This window comes from Heloderma suspectum, chromosome 9 (assembly GCF_057233095.1).
Source record: "Heloderma suspectum isolate Gila_16-S chromosome 9, 16-S_ref, whole genome shotgun sequence".
NCBI classification, from domain to species: domain Eukaryota; kingdom Metazoa; phylum Chordata; class Lepidosauria; order Squamata; family Helodermatidae; genus Heloderma; species Heloderma suspectum.
This window is the reverse complement of record NC_139466.1, coordinates 5,172,099-5,189,141: the sequence shown is the minus strand read 5'-3', so window position 1 is coordinate 5,189,141 and position 17,043 is coordinate 5,172,099. Positions and strand designations below refer to the sequence as shown.

The 17,043-nt window shown below is 48.1% G+C and overlaps 1 protein-coding gene across 1 annotated transcript in view; it reads left to right on the top strand.

The window, feature by feature from the left end:
• The window catches only part of GPC3 (glypican 3), a 263,829-nt gene extending 257,806 nt beyond the window's left edge, over nt 1-6,023 (top strand). The window contains exon 8 of the mRNA XM_084813591.1: nt 4,961-6,023. Within this exon, the coding sequence (XP_084669717.1) occupies nt 4,961-5,130 (170 nt within the window). The 3' untranslated portion in view covers nt 5,131-6,023. The remainder of the gene's footprint in view (nt 1-4,960) is intronic.
• Nucleotides 6,024-17,043: the final 11,020 nt, after the last annotated feature.

The following is a 17,043-nucleotide window of genomic DNA, read 5'->3' as shown; positions in this document are numbered from 1 at the left end:
TTTCGGGGTGGAGAGGGAAGGGAGTGGGGCTGTAAACCTGTAGATATACAATAAGGAAAGCAGCTATCTGGCATTGAAAACTGACATCCATTTTTTAAAAAGCTTCTTGGAGATTTTATTTTTAAAAAACATGCTGCTAGTCCTCATGTTTGTGATTAAAATGTTTTGTTCTTGGGTTTGTTCTGGGGCTTTACAGTGCTGATGTTTACACGGTGCCTACGTTTTCCAAAAGGGTTCCCACCTTCTGTCCTCTTTGCACTCAGTCCAATGGTGTGTGTGAGAGCCAAACGTTAGCAAATGGAACGAGTAAAATGTCTCGACTTGCTGAGAGATTATTTTTTCTCTTGGTGTCAGAACTTTAGGTTCCCATTTTCAGAATCTGAGGCCTTTGTTGTTGGTAGTCCAGGTGACCAGAGGCCACAGACCAGGGGTGGGCAACTTGTGGCCTTTCGTACGTTTCAGACTACCACTCCCAGAAGCCCCCAGCCAGCATGGCCAGTGGTCCGGGATTATGGGAATTGTAGTTCAAAACATCTGGAGGGCACCGGGTTGCCTAGCCCTGCACATAGACAATATCCCAGACCTTCCTTATGTATTTATTTTAAATTTTAATAAAGGGGCTTGACTTCAGGGCTCCTTTTACTTTAATCACTTTTAAATGGGTCGTCTTTTTTCTTTTTCAAAAGAAAGGCTGGATAGGATGAGCATACTAAAAAATAAATAGGACATTTCTGGTGTGGAAAGGGACTTGATGCAGCCTCACAAATGCCCCTCTGAGGTAGGCAGCGCTCATGTTCCCATTTCGAAGCTGGGAACTGAGGCAGATGGCATCCAGGGCTGCTGATGTCATTCTTGGTTAAACAAAACCAGGTCCAAACTCAGTGACTCTGTTCAGCAGGCCAAGCCGGCTTTCTCCTTCCTCATCCGCCATTGTGCACATTCCTTAGTTTTGTGCTGGCCATTTTGACCTGTCTCTTGGTGGACATATCCATCCTACTCCCCTCACCTACCACCCCTGTGGTGGACACTCAGCGCCCAGGACAGTCGCTGGTGCCAACCCAGGAAGGATTCAACTCACCATTTTTCCTTCTGGGCCCATGGCCTACAGGCTCAGGGCAGCGACATGCTTGCGGAAGAGGCACAGGCACTGGTTGCTTGGACATCCTGTCCAACCTTGAGGCCATCTGCCAGATGGCGCTTGGCGTCTCCTTCTGAGGGCCCAGATGCCTGGCAGCAGGTGGGCATTCTCTATCGTTGGCATCCAGCAATCTTTTTTTCCTAGCTTCTCCAGAGGCTGGCCGGCTGCCTGCCTAGCATTGCACTGTAGTCTTTGATGTCTTTCTCCTTTTGCTTGCAAGGTATGATTCCTGTCCTTTGGCCAAAAGCTGTCCTTTTATGGTAGTGAAAACTGGGGGGGGGGGAGAAGAATAGGGAAACTGAGAAGGTAGACAGGCACAGATGTATTTTTGGTGCAAAAGTACATACAGGTGTGCCAAAATCTGCTAGGTTGTGTGTGAGTGTGTGTGTGTGTGTGTATAGACACGCATGCACATAACCAATTGCAATGCGTTACCTACTCTGCCAATTCCAAAAGTAATCTCTTCTCTTTCTGGCTTTGGTGTGACTTTAGCTGTCCTTGTAGAGGCTTCCAAAAACAAAAACAGTCCGGAAAGAGGGCCAGTTGGTGATGACTCCTACCTGGAAAGCGTACGCCAAGATGAGAAGCATACTTCAAATTGTGTTTCCATGGTGGAATGTTCCCCGCCCTCCTTTTCCCCACTTTGTTGACATGGAAAGCACATATTTGTGGGTTTACAGCTGTGGGTCACCATCATTCCTGATGCATGCTGTAGCATGGCCAGAAGGTCTTACCGTGTGCTGTGCTGTGAGTAAAATAGCCCCACCCCCTACAAACCCCCAAGCCCATACAGGGTGTTCAACGCTACAAGGTAGCTTTCCCACCGCCACCACCCCCACGAAAAAGAAAGGAGGGGGGGGAAGGAGACTCATGGAGGGAGTGGGGAAAAGACACTCCCCTCCCTTCTTTTCACAAGGTGAGAGGAAAAAAACTGCTCCGAAATGCCAGCCAGCTGAGCTAATGATTGTCTATTATTGTAAACGGATTATCTAATCTGAAGCACAAAAGACAAGGCTGGAGTGCAAGAGCAATGGGGCTGGGGGAACCTAATTAGCACAGATTGTTGAAAATACCCCCTGGATCATATAGCCGGCCTGGTTCAGCCTTGGAGCCAGTTTTGGGCTGCTGCCTGGAAGAACTGGGGTGGGGGGGAGAATGCTGTTGGTGAGAGGTGAGGGTTTAACTGAGAACCGGCTGAGCGGCTGGAAGGTTTGCTTCCAGTGGAAGATGGGCTTGGACAGCTCTGTTAGAGTTCTGACTGGTCCTGACTGAAACCCGGAGCGGATTCACCACCCCACTGACACCAGAGCCATCAGCCTCCGCTGGTTTCTTGTATGTGGATTTGTGGGCCTAGCGCCCCCCCCCCCCTACCGAATGGTTTGCCTTTCCCTGTGCGTGTAGCACGGGTCTGTGCAAAGGTAGAGCTCTTCCAAGGAAGCCTGATTTATGGTTATTTTACTGGGGTGGTGACGAGAGAAAGAAGCATGCTTGAACATTGCATAATGTATTTGGATTCTTCTCTCTGTGTGTGTCTTTGCCCCCCTCCCTTCCTCTCCACACCTCCACAAGCTCTTCCTTAAAAGAAGGGAATGTTGGAAAAAAGGTGGCGTGTAAGATGTTGCATCTGTGTTGGACTACAACTCCTATATTTGACTACAGCACCCATGGAGTTGAGCCCTTCTCTGTTTGCTGTTACAAGAACGAGGGCCCCAAAATCCTGGAATGGGCACAGCCAGGAGATACCTGACTGCCAGTCAGTCTCAAACCGCCTTCCCCAACCTGGGGCCTTCCAGAAATTTTGGCCTTCAACTCCCATCAGCCTCAGCCAGCATGGGCAATGGTCCGGAATGCTGGGAGTTGTAGTCAGGGATGTTGCTAACTACTTAAAAGATTCAGGGCCCAGGCCCATAGGGCACAAGTTTGCATAAAATTAGCATTTGCTAATTTATATCTGTATGCACATTTAGAAATAATTACTAGGATTTATTTAAAATTTCACAGAGGGCAAAGCAAGCCAATTCATTTCTCATGTAAATCATCTCAAATTTGTACCCCACCCAAGATCATCCAAAATCAGTAGATTCTCTTCAATTACAATTCATTTGCAATCTCTTGTGTCCCATCCCCACTTCTCTCTACCCACTCCCATTTCTCCCTCTCTCCCTCCTGAAGGAAAATTGCCCCCAGCCCATGCAATTAAGCTTAAAAGAAAATCTTGCATTGGCTTCAATGCACACTTGAGTCTCTGGGGAATAGATCCGGGGCCCAGGGGAATAGATCTGTGGCAGGGGCCCTCTGGGCCCAGCCCTAGCAATGCCCCTGGTTGTAGCCCAAGACATCTGGAAGGTTGGGAGAGGCTGGTCTAAGACAAGGAGACCTCTCTATTTTAGTCTTCAGAATGTAGACCAGTGTTCCCCCACCTGGTACCCTTCAGGTGTGTTGGAATACAACTCCCAACATCACCAGCCAGCCTGGCCACTGGAGGGCTTCAGATTAAGGAACTCTGCAGTAGATTGTGCAGGATATCTCCTGTAGCCAGGAGCCACAACCAGAGAGGCCCTGTTGTACTTCCCAGAAGGCTGCCATGGACCAGTTTGCACATGCTGGAAAGTGAACTCTGTCCTCACTGAGCGAGCGGGAGCAGACAGCATATTATCAACTGCTCTGGCTGCTGGTCTGTTTCTGAGCACAGTTCAAAGTGCATGTTACCTTTTTTCAAGCCCTAAACGGCTTGGGACCCGGGTACCTGAAGCCCTACGGTCCCGTGAGTCTTGCCATGCAATAAAGGTCATCCTTTGAGGCCCATCCAGTGGCTCCCCCCGGCACCTTCTGAAGTAAGGTGGGCAGTGACTGGGAAAGGGTCTTTCCTGCTGTGCAAGGCTCACCTGGCACTGCGCCTCAGACCCTTTCAGTGCCAGGTGAAGAATCTTTATGTGCCCTTTATACCTTTAGTTGTGTTTGTTTTTGTGTTGCGACTCCCCCCCCCCCCACTATTCAGATGGCCTTAAATAACTTTTAATGGTTTTATTGTTGGTTTATATATCAGTTGCAAACTGCACTGGAAGCCCTTGAGCTAAGGAATAAAATATTGAATCGCTGAAATTAATACACAAAGTAAACACTGTGTTTGTTTGCGGTTTCCTGGAATGGGAAGTTCTCCTTGCTCAGAATACATCAGAGAAAGCAGAAGATGAGCCCTAAATACACTGTTTAACACACACACATGCATGCACACAGACAAAACCCTCTAGTGCGGGGGGTGCGCGCGCACTCAACATGTGGCCCTCCAGATGTTTTGGCCTACAAGTCCCATCATTCCTCTCAATTGGTGATGTTGGCTAGAGCTGATGGGAGTTGTTGTCCAAAACATCTGGAGGGCTCTAGTTTGCAGAAGGCTGGAGAAGACCTCTCATTAGAGATGTCGGAATAATCTGCGACAGATTCAAATGAGCTCGGATTTCTATAAAGCAGACCAGCTTTGTCCAAGTTGCATGGACTTCACAACCTGCAGACTAGGTTTTACGTGGGGGGGGGGGCAGGGATTTGAGCTAATGTTCACTTGTGCTAATGCTCACTTGTGCAAGTGCAATGAAATTCCTGTACATCCCTTTAAAAAATCCAGATCTGACAATGAGCAGACAACACCTGATAATCCTCGAAACTGAGATGGAACCAATTGAAGAAACTCCGTACATCCCTACCCCTCATCTTCCATGATTTCCTCAAACCCGCTTTTAAAACCTTCCTTTGCCGGTGGCCATCCCTCCATCTTGTGCATTCCACTCCCTAATCAAGTCATTTTCTCTCTTTTCTTTGTTCTAGAGTTGGCCTATGATCTGGACACAGACGAAATTCCTTCAAACAAGCAGCTCTCGAATCAACAAAGCAAAGAGGCTTCAGCCGTTTACAACCTCGGATCACGTGACGTGCTGCCAAATCTTCCCCTCGTGGTTGCTGTCCTAGCAGTGTTGTTTCTTCCATTGGCCAAGTGACTGGAACCGACTCTTGTCTGTCACCCAGCCTGAATCCGTGACAGTTTGCTTTGTGAAGATTCCTCACAAACTCTCTCCTTCCTCCTCCCTCCTCCTGAGGCACGCGGAGTGAGCGACTTCAAACAAGTTACATTAAAAATAAAAAATACAATAAGAAGAATAACCAGGGAGGGGGTAATTTCAGTTATAGCAAACAAGATACAGTTTTTGAAGAAATTCTGTTTAATTAGAAGAGGGTAAAAAAAATACCCAATCCACATCCCCCAAGAAGTTTCTCATTACTGTTTAAAACAAAACAAAACAACAACAACATATTTTGTCCTGAATTAATTGGCATGGGCAAACACCACTTAAATTGGATTAATCACCATCAACTAACTTTTAAAATATATATTGTCAGTCCCCTATCTGATTTTTGAAATATTTGGCGTTGGCCTGGGGAGCCTCCAGGGGGAATATGAGACTGCTCCAAAGTGGGCAGTTACCCTGGTGATGAAAGATTTTCCTTTGAGGGCTGGACCCTGGCACTCTATTATCGATATCTATAACAAATTAGTCATTGAGGTGGCACCTGGATTGATCTTCTGTGGATTTAAGGCTGGACTGTGGTAATTTATGAGCTGCATATACAAAAGCTGGAGAAATGTTTGGGCCCCTTATAAGGCTGCCAAGAGAGGCCCTGAATTGCAAAAATGCCCACATTTTCTGGAATGGGTGGGTGGAGCCAGGTGGAAAGTGGGTGGGGGTAATATAGTGCAGAGCCTCGGGTTGCTGATGCGAGAGACGGCAGAACGATGGACCATGCTGGAGCTGCTATCAAGCTTTAGGACCACACTCCAAATCCTTTCCAGAAAATAAAGGAGAGCAAGCATGTTGCTTTTAATAAATTTTTTAAAAAATGATTACATAGCATTCTGCTTCTCTGTTACAGTGTTGTGTTCAGTGGCTGTCTTTTGAACATGGAGATAGGAATCTCTCAAATGCCATGATAAACCCCAGTTTGGCTGATTGGGAGGTATGCTTTGGAATATAATTTGCTTTAAAAATATGATGGATCGGAGGCAAGGAGAGTTTTGGGGATAAATATGTTCCAGCATCCACTGAGGCATGTGAATTATATGCACTATCTCACATTTGCAGGGGTGAGTAAATGAGAAAGAGATGTTACTCGCATCTCAAATCCATGGTGGTTTTCAAAGTTCCAGCATAAACCTGGGATGCTGCTGCGAATTTGTCAGAGCATGTTTGGCTGTTGGACTGCACCATATTGAGAAACATCCTTGTGTAAGGCCTGATGGTAAGATATTCGCCATCTTGGAAATCGGCTTAGCCTGTTCCCACAATTTGGATTTTGCCCCGACGCAGGAGCTCTTGATTCCAAAATGTGTTTGGTTCAATAAAAAGGCTTTTTGTTGGCACCTTTGAGAATACCTCCCTGTTCGCCTTCCGGCCAGCACCATTGCCCCAACTTCACTTATCCGGGTTCTCTATTACTAAAAAGGATTTCTGAATGTCTTTACAGAGAAGGGACCTGTAGCTCAGTGGAAGAGCCTCTGCATTGCATGCAGAAGGTCCCAGGTTCAATTCCCAGCACCTCCATCTGGGACTAGGAAGGAATCCTACCTGAATCCCTGGAAAGCCATTGCTGCCAGTCAGTGTTGACAATACTGGGCTAGATGGGCTAAGGGTCTCTCTCAGTAGAAGGCAGCTTCCTATGTTCCTAAATGCAATTCCCGTTTATGATGGGAGAAACCACCTCACTTTTCACAGCCTCTGTCATCTCACCGGGAACAGGCATGAGCTTCCTCCTTTTTTGGCAAAGGACCCTGTAATTTATAACACAAAGATGTATTTAGTTTAATGCAACTCCTCCCAGAGCAGCTATAAGGATTTTGAGGGAGGAGTTGGGAGGAGAGAAGAGCAAAGAATATCATACTTTTGGGAGGGTGGGGTGTTTTTAACTAGCAGTAACTGGGTGTGGACAGCTTTCCTCTGCAAGAAAGAGATTGCTGGAATGGTCCAGAAACAAACTCTCTCTCTCTCTCTCTCTCTCTCTCTCTCTGTGGTTGGTTGGTTGGTTGGTTGGGATGTGTCCCTGAAAGAAAGAAAGAAAGAAAGAAAGAAAGAAAGAAAGAAAGAAAGAAAGAGAAAATGCTTGAGCAAGGAGAAACCCAAAGAACACCCAGTTTTAAAACCAGCTAGCGAGGGATCTTGCATAAATGCTGCTTGAATTGTCAGGACATGTTTATTATTCCCCCCACCCCAGCCTGCCCTCATAGAGTGCTTAGCTTGGAAAAAAGGAGGGTAAGGGGAGACATGATAGAGGTCTACAAAATTATTCATGGTGTGGAGAATGTGGATAGGGAGACATGTTTCTCCCTCTCTCATAATACTAGGACCTGGGGTCATCCCATGAAGCTGATTTGTGGGAGATTCAGGACAGATCAAAGGCAGGACTTCTTCACACAGCGCAGAGTTAAGCTATGGAATTCACTATCACAGGATGTAGTGATGGCCACCAATGTGGATGGCTTTAAAAGAGGGTTGGACAAATTCCTGGAGGAGGAGGCTACCAAGGGTTCCTAGTCCTGATGGCGATGTGCTACCTCCAGAACCAGAGGCAGTGAGCCTATATATACCAGTTGCTGGGGAACATGGGTGGGGGGTGCTGTTGCACTCATGGTCTCTCTTGTGAGTTTCCTGTGGGCAGCTGGTTGGCCATGGTGTGAACAGAATGCTGCACTAGATGGACCCTGGGTCTGATCCAACAGGGCTGTTCTGAAGTTCTTATGCTTCCCAGGAAACCATAGTCCTTGGAGGTGTGGGATATATATTTATTAAAGGAATAATGTAAGTCCATGCCAGATCAGGCCACGGGTCCATCTGGTCCGGAATCCCACTCACAGTGACCAATCAATCCCTAGATGGCCACACCCCCTCCCTGGGCCCACCCCCTTTCACCTGACCACCAGTCGTTTGGTGGTTTCCTGGCTTTTGCCTGTTTTCTCCCCTCCAAAACCTAGAAATGCTGCTCCTAAGGCTTAGATACTGGCAGGAAGAGATTGAAGCGGAAATAGGCCGGTATTTTCGTCCTGTCTTGTTTTGCCCCCCACCCTGCCCCCCACTGGGATGCGGCCCCTGAGAGCTCCTCTGAAATGCAATTTGGCCTTTGGGTTGGAAGAGGTTGGCAACGCTGCTGTCAGCGGAGCCGGTGGCTCCGATCTCAGCGGAGCCATGAATCCTCCCTGGGTTTCAGTCAGAACCAGTCAGAACTCTAAAGGAGCTCTCCCCCTTGCACTTCGCACCTGGGAGAGCTCCTTTAGCATCCTGACTGAAACCCGGAGTGGATTCGCTGCCTCACTGACATGGGGGCCATGAGCCCCCACTGCCTGCTCCACAGGAAGTCCCCAAGCCAGACGTGATGGCATTTACCCTGTCCTGCTATTTCTCGCCAGCAACTGGTATTCTGAGGTAGACTCTCTTTGAAGATGGAGGCTTCATACACATAGCCATCATGACTAATGGTTGTTGACAGGCCTCCTCCTCCTCCTCCTCTGTGAGTTTGTCTAACCCCCTTTTAAAGCGTCTAACCTAGCATCCATCACCATGTCCTGGTTATTCCATAATATGTGTTATATGAAGAAGTACTTTATTTTGTCTTGCAATATTACAAAGTTGTTTTCAGCCCTTTCAAGGTCTTGACGTTCCAAGCTGTGGTGGCCTGAAGTAGTTTTTGTGTGTGGCCGTGTGTGTGTGTGTGCGCGCGCTAAGTTTTAGTCCCTCTTCCCATCACCAGACCCCTGTCTTTAACACTGCTGCTCTCCCACTGGGGCTGTGGTTTTTAATGAGCCCTAGAGCATATGCACGAATGAGTGCCACTGAGCATGTCCAGAGTGCATGTTTCTCACCAATGAGTGATAGCCCATGCCCACCCATCTGGAATGAGGAAGCAAGGGTTTGGGATCAGTGGGGGCGGCTTTCAGGATGTGCTTCAACTAGAACTGTAGTAAGAGTTACCACAGATATATATTCAGGCCTGTGTCCTGACTTTTCTGCTTCTTTTTTTCTAAAGTCAAGTCTCTAGTCCTGTCACTTGCAGCGATGTAATGAAAATGTGCAAGGAGCTTCATAAAGGCAATCTGCTCCCACCTTCTGCTTTCTGACCAACAGAATTCAAATGCTCTGCAGTGATTGACAAGCACTGGGACTTCTTAAAAATGTAATTGATGAGACTATTTGCAGTTTGGAGTTTTGCTGATCGCATTGGCTTAGGACTTGCATTGTGCCGTACCCCAAGCGATGGTCAGTTCCTCACCCAGCGAGGTATTCTGGCTATGGGACATGGCTCGAAGAAGCCCAGCACTGTCCATTGGGGATTTAACCACGGTGTGCTTCTTTGCTCCACGGTGTCCACAAGTGAACCTCACATATGCAACTTTCCATAAAGCCCATTGGGGTGGGGTGTTTTGTTTTGTTTTTTTACCACACTTCTGCAGCCAGTTGGAAACCTGGGTTTTTGGAGCCCCGGGTGTGCCCGCTGTTTTTACCTGGGAAAACCTAGATGAATAGCTGTCCACGCCATCACCTTCTTTACCCCCTGCCTCTGGTGAACTTTACTTCCAAGAAAGTTTGGTTGGGATCACAACCAGAGTTTAAAAGCAGCCAGGCATGATGAGAGGACGGGATTATTGAGACATGAAGGGCACATGAGCTTGGAGGGGCTTTGTGTCTGGTGAACGTCACCCAGCCAATGCTAAAAACAAGCTTGCTCTCCTTTTGGTCCAGACAGGAAAACATCTGCTTGACTTCAAGCACTGGACCTTTCTATCTGTTGTTGCCTCAGACGCAACCCTTTGGGCTCTTGGGGATGGGAGGTCTTTACTTATCCCCCCCCCCCATGCCTTCTGTGATCATTTCTCTGTGCTGGCAGGGGGGGGGGGGCTCTGTTGTATTACATTCTGTACATGATGCTCTTAATAAAAATGCATTTAGGTACCATCAAAGTACATGGCACTTTTGCAGAGTAACATCTACAAGGAAGACAGTTACCTGCCCTCAAGGAGCTTACAATTCTGACAGGAGGGCAGATGACAGAGGATGAATCCAGACAGACTTACTAAGGTGAGGTGGAAGTGTTTTATGTTTTAAGGGCAGGGAGTGTGCATTCAGACCACTCACATCACATTTAGAAGCCCAATTCATGCATCTAGTGAATAGATACAGATTTAAATAATGTTTATTTGGGTTCCCAGATAAGCGATCCAGAAGGATACCAGGGCTGATGGTATCAAAACCTGCTGTGGGAGGTTCAGAAGAACTAACAGGGTTGCACTCCCGCCATCCGTGCCCTAACGTAAGACATCAACCAGGGTGACCAAGGCTATTTCCGTCCCATAATCAGGCCTGATACCAGACTGGAATGGATTTAAATAAGGGGTAGGTGATACAGTGCCTGTGGGCACCAATGTGCCCCCAAACACTTTTCTCCGTGCCCACCAAGGTACCCAACCCCTCCCACATTTAAAGAATTAATTAACACACTTTCTAACCTGCAGCCTGGATTGCTGTAAAATAGGTTTCTGTTGGTGCTGAAAACTGTGGGTCCAAAGGAATTGCTTAGTGCGTTGGGACTCAGACTTCATCTCTGCCTTATTCTCAGTCTTTTGGGCGGGTTAGTTGTCCTTTGCCACTGCCTCCCATGGCAGCCATTTTGTGGTGGTGCCCAGGACAATTTATCAAATTGCCAAATGTGCTCACAGTCCAAAACAGTTGCCTACCCATGATCTAAGTAGTATCATCCAACACCGCCTGGAGTTGAGAAGCATCTCCAGAGTCCAAGAAAAGAACCCACATCCGGCTGCTTGTTCCTAGCCTTAACTCCCACTTTCTTTTTTTACCAGCCTTCCTGATGATGATGTATTAGGTGTGATTTCCTCCACCACTCCAAAATGTGTGTCTTGTGAATTTAATTGACACATATATACATGCACACGCATGCATGCACACACACACACAGACACACACACACATCTAGGTAATAATTGCTGACACTCTTTGCAAGCAGAGAAACCACTGATTAGTTTAGACTGTCTAAGAATTGGAACTCATCTTCCCAAATTAAGGGCCAACCCCCCAAATACCAGAGGTTTGGCAAATGGCTGTAAAAATCTTGAATGCGTACACATGGGCCTGTATTCCTTCAGTGTCCAACTACATTAAAAAAATAAATTATCCAGTGTGTTGCCAAGTGGGAAAAATAAACACCCAGTGAACACAAACCAGAAGAGCTGTTTAATTCTACATGTTAAGGAGAGTGACAGTTGTGTACATTCCACCCCAAAAGAGGGATTAACAGGAGTGAAATGAAGTTTGTTGTGTATCTGTGAGCAACTTGGCACTTTCTGACCCCAGCCTGAATGTTTAGTATTAGAGAGACGGTGCCTATTTGGTCCTAAACCCTTGCAAGTGACACCATAAAATATCTTCATCTGGATTGCATCTTTGAGCGAATTCCAAACGTTCCTGTATTAATTTGAGCTTTCTGGCGAATGCATTCTAACGGGAAGAGTAGATGGGAAAAGTCAAAGATACAGATGAGTGAGTGCAGACTTGAGAAACCTACCCTTTGAGAGAGGGGCTACTGATATTTAGATCTTTAAATTCCCAAATGCTTTTTTTTTTTTCCAGTGGTAGGGAGGGGCATTGCTGCTCTGAATAGAAGTTTTGTCCAGTCATTCAATGGGATATCTAGGTCCACCAGGCTTGCTGGTGCTGATTGTTTACTATCCTGCTAAGAGTCCAATTCTATGCTCAGGTGCCCCAGTTGCTCATAAGGTTGGACCTGGGGATGCTCGTGTGAGGGCACCACCTGTCCCTTGGGCTGTAGCTCAGTGGCAGAGTGCCTGTTTTGCGTGTGGAAGGTCCCAGGTTCAATCCCCAGCATCTCCAGGTAGATGTCCGAAAACTCGGAGAGCTGCTGTCATTCGGACTCGGCGAGATGGACCATTGGTCTGACCTGAAAGCAGGCAACTTCCTACGGCCCCCATGCGAAGGAGGTCACGCTGTCCCCTGTTCCAAAGCAGCAGTTCTTGGCATGCTTGCTTAGGCACAGGCTCAAGGGCCTTGAGTGGCAAAGGAATGCTGCCGAAGAGACTTTGGGAGATGGGGCCATGGCTGAGGCCCTCAAAACAGGCCACGTCTCATAATGCTGCCGGCACCCTTTGGAGCTGCAGCTGGAGAAATCCTGCTTTAGAGGAGACCTGGCATCAAAGCTTAGCAAAGTCAGGCATTTGCTGGGGCTCCGACTAGGGTGGGCAGAGGACCGTCTTCTAGCTGAAGTCAGGTTTAAAGATCAAGAACTAGCAGAAGGAAGAGCTGGGCCTTGACGGGGCCCAGCAACAGCACCCAAACAGCAGACTGAGCAAGGTGCGCAGGTCCGAACAGGTCCAAACAGCACCTGGGTCACCTGCTAACAGTCTTCCACACTATGGTGAGATGTACTTTACTTCTGTTTTAATGATAATGATGGTGATGTCTAAATTTGCCTCTATACATGTATAAACGAGCATATGCAAATGTTATGCAAATCGGTATCCTCTTTCGTCCTCATTTTTGGTGATTCGTAAGAAGCCAGCCAGCTCCTGCTCTAGAAGATGCCCACTGCCATCCACCGCAACCCCTGAAGTAGCCATGTACTTTAAAGAAACGGTTTGGTTTGCACATGCACTGTTGAAGCCTCAGGCAAGGGATGAAGGGGTTCCAGTCCCAGTCGGCCCAGGTCCTGCCCTCTCAGGACAGCCAGCGGCAGGCTGCTCAATGTCCGGATGGGGCTGACAGATTCCAAGTCTTCTTGCAGTTCCCACGCCGACCTGGAAAGGAGCAGAGCAATGGAGGAGCTTTAGGGCGCAGTCCTATGCATGTTGAGACAGAAAAAAGTCCTACAACTCCCAGTATCCCCCAGCTGGTAAGGATTGGTGGGGCATGCTGGGAGTTGTAGGACTTTTTTCTGTCTCAACGTGCATAGGACTGCGCCCTAAGTGACGTTCACAGGGAATTGGATAAATCCATGGAGGACAGATAGGCCTATCCAGAGCCGGCATTCAGGGTAGGCATGGTTGGGCACCTGCCGAGCGCCCACACCCTGGAAGGGCCCACTGGAAAGAGCCCCCGGAGATGCTCCTCTCTTCACCATTGCGACCTGCTTGTTCTCCGGCTCTTGCTCTGGCCCAAACACCAGTGGTGGTGAGGAAGAGGAGCAGCAGATGCCTCCTGGCTCCCTGGCTCTCTGCCTGTCAAGCCAGCAAGTGGGAGCAAGTGGGAGGAAGAGGAGCGACGTCAGCTGGGGACCATGGTGGGGGGAGAAGGAAGAACGCCTTGCCCAGGGCCCTCAAAAGCCTTGAGCTGGCACTGCTGTATTTTCTAAATTCATCTACCGCCCAACTGGCAGATTCTTTAGGGCTGTTTACAATCATAAAATGCCCCCCAAATAACCATCAAATAACCAAAACAATAAATGCAACAAATTTTAAAGAGCCAGCCTTGAAGTTAGAGCAACAGATGAAAGATGAAGTGCTTGCTAGAAGAAGATCTTGATCTGGCAGCTAAACATGCAGAGCGAAGTCGCCAGGCAGATCTCCCTGGCAAGGGCATTCTGCAGATGGGGCCACTGCAAAGAAGAGCCTCCAAAGATGAGCTTAGCCAGTGGGCAGGAGCAAAGGGGAGAAGGCCCTCCTTCAGGTAGACTGGTCCTAAGCCGTATGCTCACTCCCAGTGTGGGATGTAGGCCCTGTGCAGGACGTTCCGCAGATCAGTACCTAACCCATTGCAATCTACCCTAGGAAACCTAAGTGCCAGTTAGGTTTAACCTGTGACTGGACACTCTTACCTCCAGACCCAGCCGCAGAAACTGGACCGTTCCCTTCACCGCAGGTGTACGTGCTCCAGGGGCAAGACAAAGAGGGAATGGAAAGAGAATGTCTGCAACGCAGCCGGCTCCACCTGCCTGCATTGTATTGAAAGGTTTGTTTCCAATCCGGCTTTCTAAGAGCCATTCAGATTTGTGTGTCAGTTAATCCCTTCTTTTGCTTCTCTGGCTGCATCTCAGGTTACTGTCCTTAAGAGTGCACTGCTGAATGCGGAGCGAGGGCGATGGATGGAGGTGAATTCCCAGCTGCCAGTTCCACAGCTTTTTCTGTCTCCTGCTTGAGCTGGATTAACTCTTATGCTAAGTACTCTCTAGAGTAGAATCGCTACCCAAGATGGGGCACCTGCAATTTATCTAGGACCTTTCCATCTTCCTAAGGTCTTCCAGAGAGCTTTGGCTATTGGGCAGTATAGAAATGACATGAAATGGAATGAATGGATGAAATAAAGGTCTAAGGCTCTGCAGCTCTGGCATAGTGGCTGGTGCCTTTCTCACATGGCCAGGAACAGTGGCTTTCTGTAGAGTCTTGTGTCACCTTAAAGGCCATCAAATTTATTATGACATAAGTTAGGGGTGAGGAAACCTTTTGGTTTTAGGGGTTGGATTGCCCCTGGGACCAACCTGGCTGCCCGGATGACGTCGGGGGTGGCCTTCCAAAGCCCTGCTCCTGTCTCTGACGTCATCAAGGTCCACCCCACCCTGATGCCCATTGTAGCTTTCTCTGTGCAGACAGAGGCACAGAGCCCTGTGGCTCTCTCTGCATGGGGAAAGAGACTTGGCGGACACTTGGGAGAGCCGCTTGAAGGGGAGAGGAATCCTCTCGTGATCGGACATAACAGCGGGCACTCCTAGTGAAGAGGGGTTGGAGCCAGGGGAGGGAACTGACATGGGCTGGCTGGCTGGGGAATCTCTGTGGATTGGTTTGGGCTTGCGGGCTGGAGGTTCCCTACCCCTGGCATAAGCTTTTGTGGACTGGCGCACTTTGTCAGATACATGAAGCGTCATCCCCAGTGGTGCAGTGGTAAATTTTGACATGCAGGCATCCATCATGCCAGTCTTCATAGCCACGTCCCCAAGGAGAGCCCCAAATGGCAATCAGCTGAGTTGATCCATATCAAGAAACCAGTTTCATCAGCTGGGAGCAGGTCCTTTGTAAAGTGAATGGGTCTTAATTGCCCATCCAACACCAAACCAACCAAAATACTTTGCATTACAAGAGGGAACAAATATATTTTTGCTGGGAAAATACATCCTGCCCCCCACTCCCCATCCTGCTACTGAGCGGGCTGTAGTAAACTCGGATGGAACAGGGGATTCTAGTGGGGGTGGCAGATGATAATAAAAAGTGCCTGGCCTGTGTCCCTGTGAGGCTCCACGACACCACTGGTTATCTCAGTTTGCACACATCTGGGGGGCTCCAGGCTGGGGAAGGCTGTGTTCAGGGTGTGTGGGTATGGGCAGAGAGAACCGGGTTCGAATCTCCATTCAGTCATGCAGCTGTGCATGTGACCTGGGTGCAGTTACTCTCTCAGCCTCACCTCTCACAGGGTTTTTGTGAAGAAAACTGTGGGTGGGGCAAATCATGTACACTACCCTGAGTCCTTGGACTTGGCAAGATAGAACTGTAAGGAATTAATTCAAAATTGTGCATGTGTGTTTTAAAAACAACTACAGGGGAATGATTCTAAAATACTTAATTTTCACTCAGTCCTGTATTTTAAACAAAAACAGCAGCGTGCTGCTTAGCTTCCATAGTTTGTTCTTTTCCTTTCATGCTTCTTGGTGTGAGTATCAGGATCCGGCTACAGAACCCTGAAATGATTTCTGCATCAGCAAACAAAGAATATTTAAATAAATAAATAGTATGTAAATCAATCTATCAATAAAAGTATCAATATAAATGAATAATCATCTTCCCCTCCAAATTGCAATCTTTCTTTCATCTTTCTTTTTTAAAAAGATATGTATTAAAGGGGTGGGCAGCCTTCAGGCTTTCGGATCTGTTTTATTTTTCACTACTTAGAACCCTGAGGTCCTCTGACCACGGCCAGGTGCAAAATAGTAGCTCAGGGTTGGAGCCAGAAGAGAAAACTCTCTGGAAAAGACCCTGATGCTGGGAAAGACTGAAGGCAAAAGGAGAAGGGGACGGCAGAGGATGAGATGGCTAGATAGCATCACCGATACAATGAATATGGACTTGAGCACGCTCCAGGAGAGAGCGCAGGACAGGAAGGCCTGGCGTGCTCTGGTCCATGGGGTCACAAAGAGCTGGACATGACTGAACGACTGAACAACAACAACCACCTGTTGCATCCCGTGAACCCTGTGCTGGGATGACTTGCGTATGCCAGATGAAGAACATACAAAGAGCCCTGCTGGATCAGACCAAAGTCCTCTCTAGTTCAGCATTCTGTTTCCACCATGACTGAAGAGATGTCCCAGTTGGAAGCTCACAGAATCATAGGGCTGGAAGGGGCCTACAAGACCATCGAGTCCAACCCCCTGCTCAATGCAGGAAGCCTGATTCCTAGGCAGTTTCCCATCCAAGTATAACCAGGACTGACCCTGCTTAGCTTTCGAGATCAGACACATCCAGCCCTTTGCTCACTGGCAGGACATCTGTGCAAATAGCTCAGACTACATCTGAATTACTACAGACCAGAGATTCTGACAGCCTATTTGGGCGGAAGGGCAAAGAGAGCCTTTGTGTTGTTCCTTTTGTTAAACAACTGGGCGTCAGAAACTCTTGCCAACCTCCTGCAAATTGTCCGGTGATTCTGTAGATCCCACCTTCTGCCCACCCTTGGTGTGTGGCGTATCTGTACACAGCTGGCCTGCACCTTGTTTGGCTTTTGGGGCTGTGTCCTCCTCCTGACATGACTAACATGAAGGCTTGAGGGAAGGTTTTCCTCCTCCTGGCAGTGACTCATTCCCTCTGGGCTCAGCTTCCACCCGCTCCTCTAGGATGGTGACTCCCTCTTTCCTTCCAG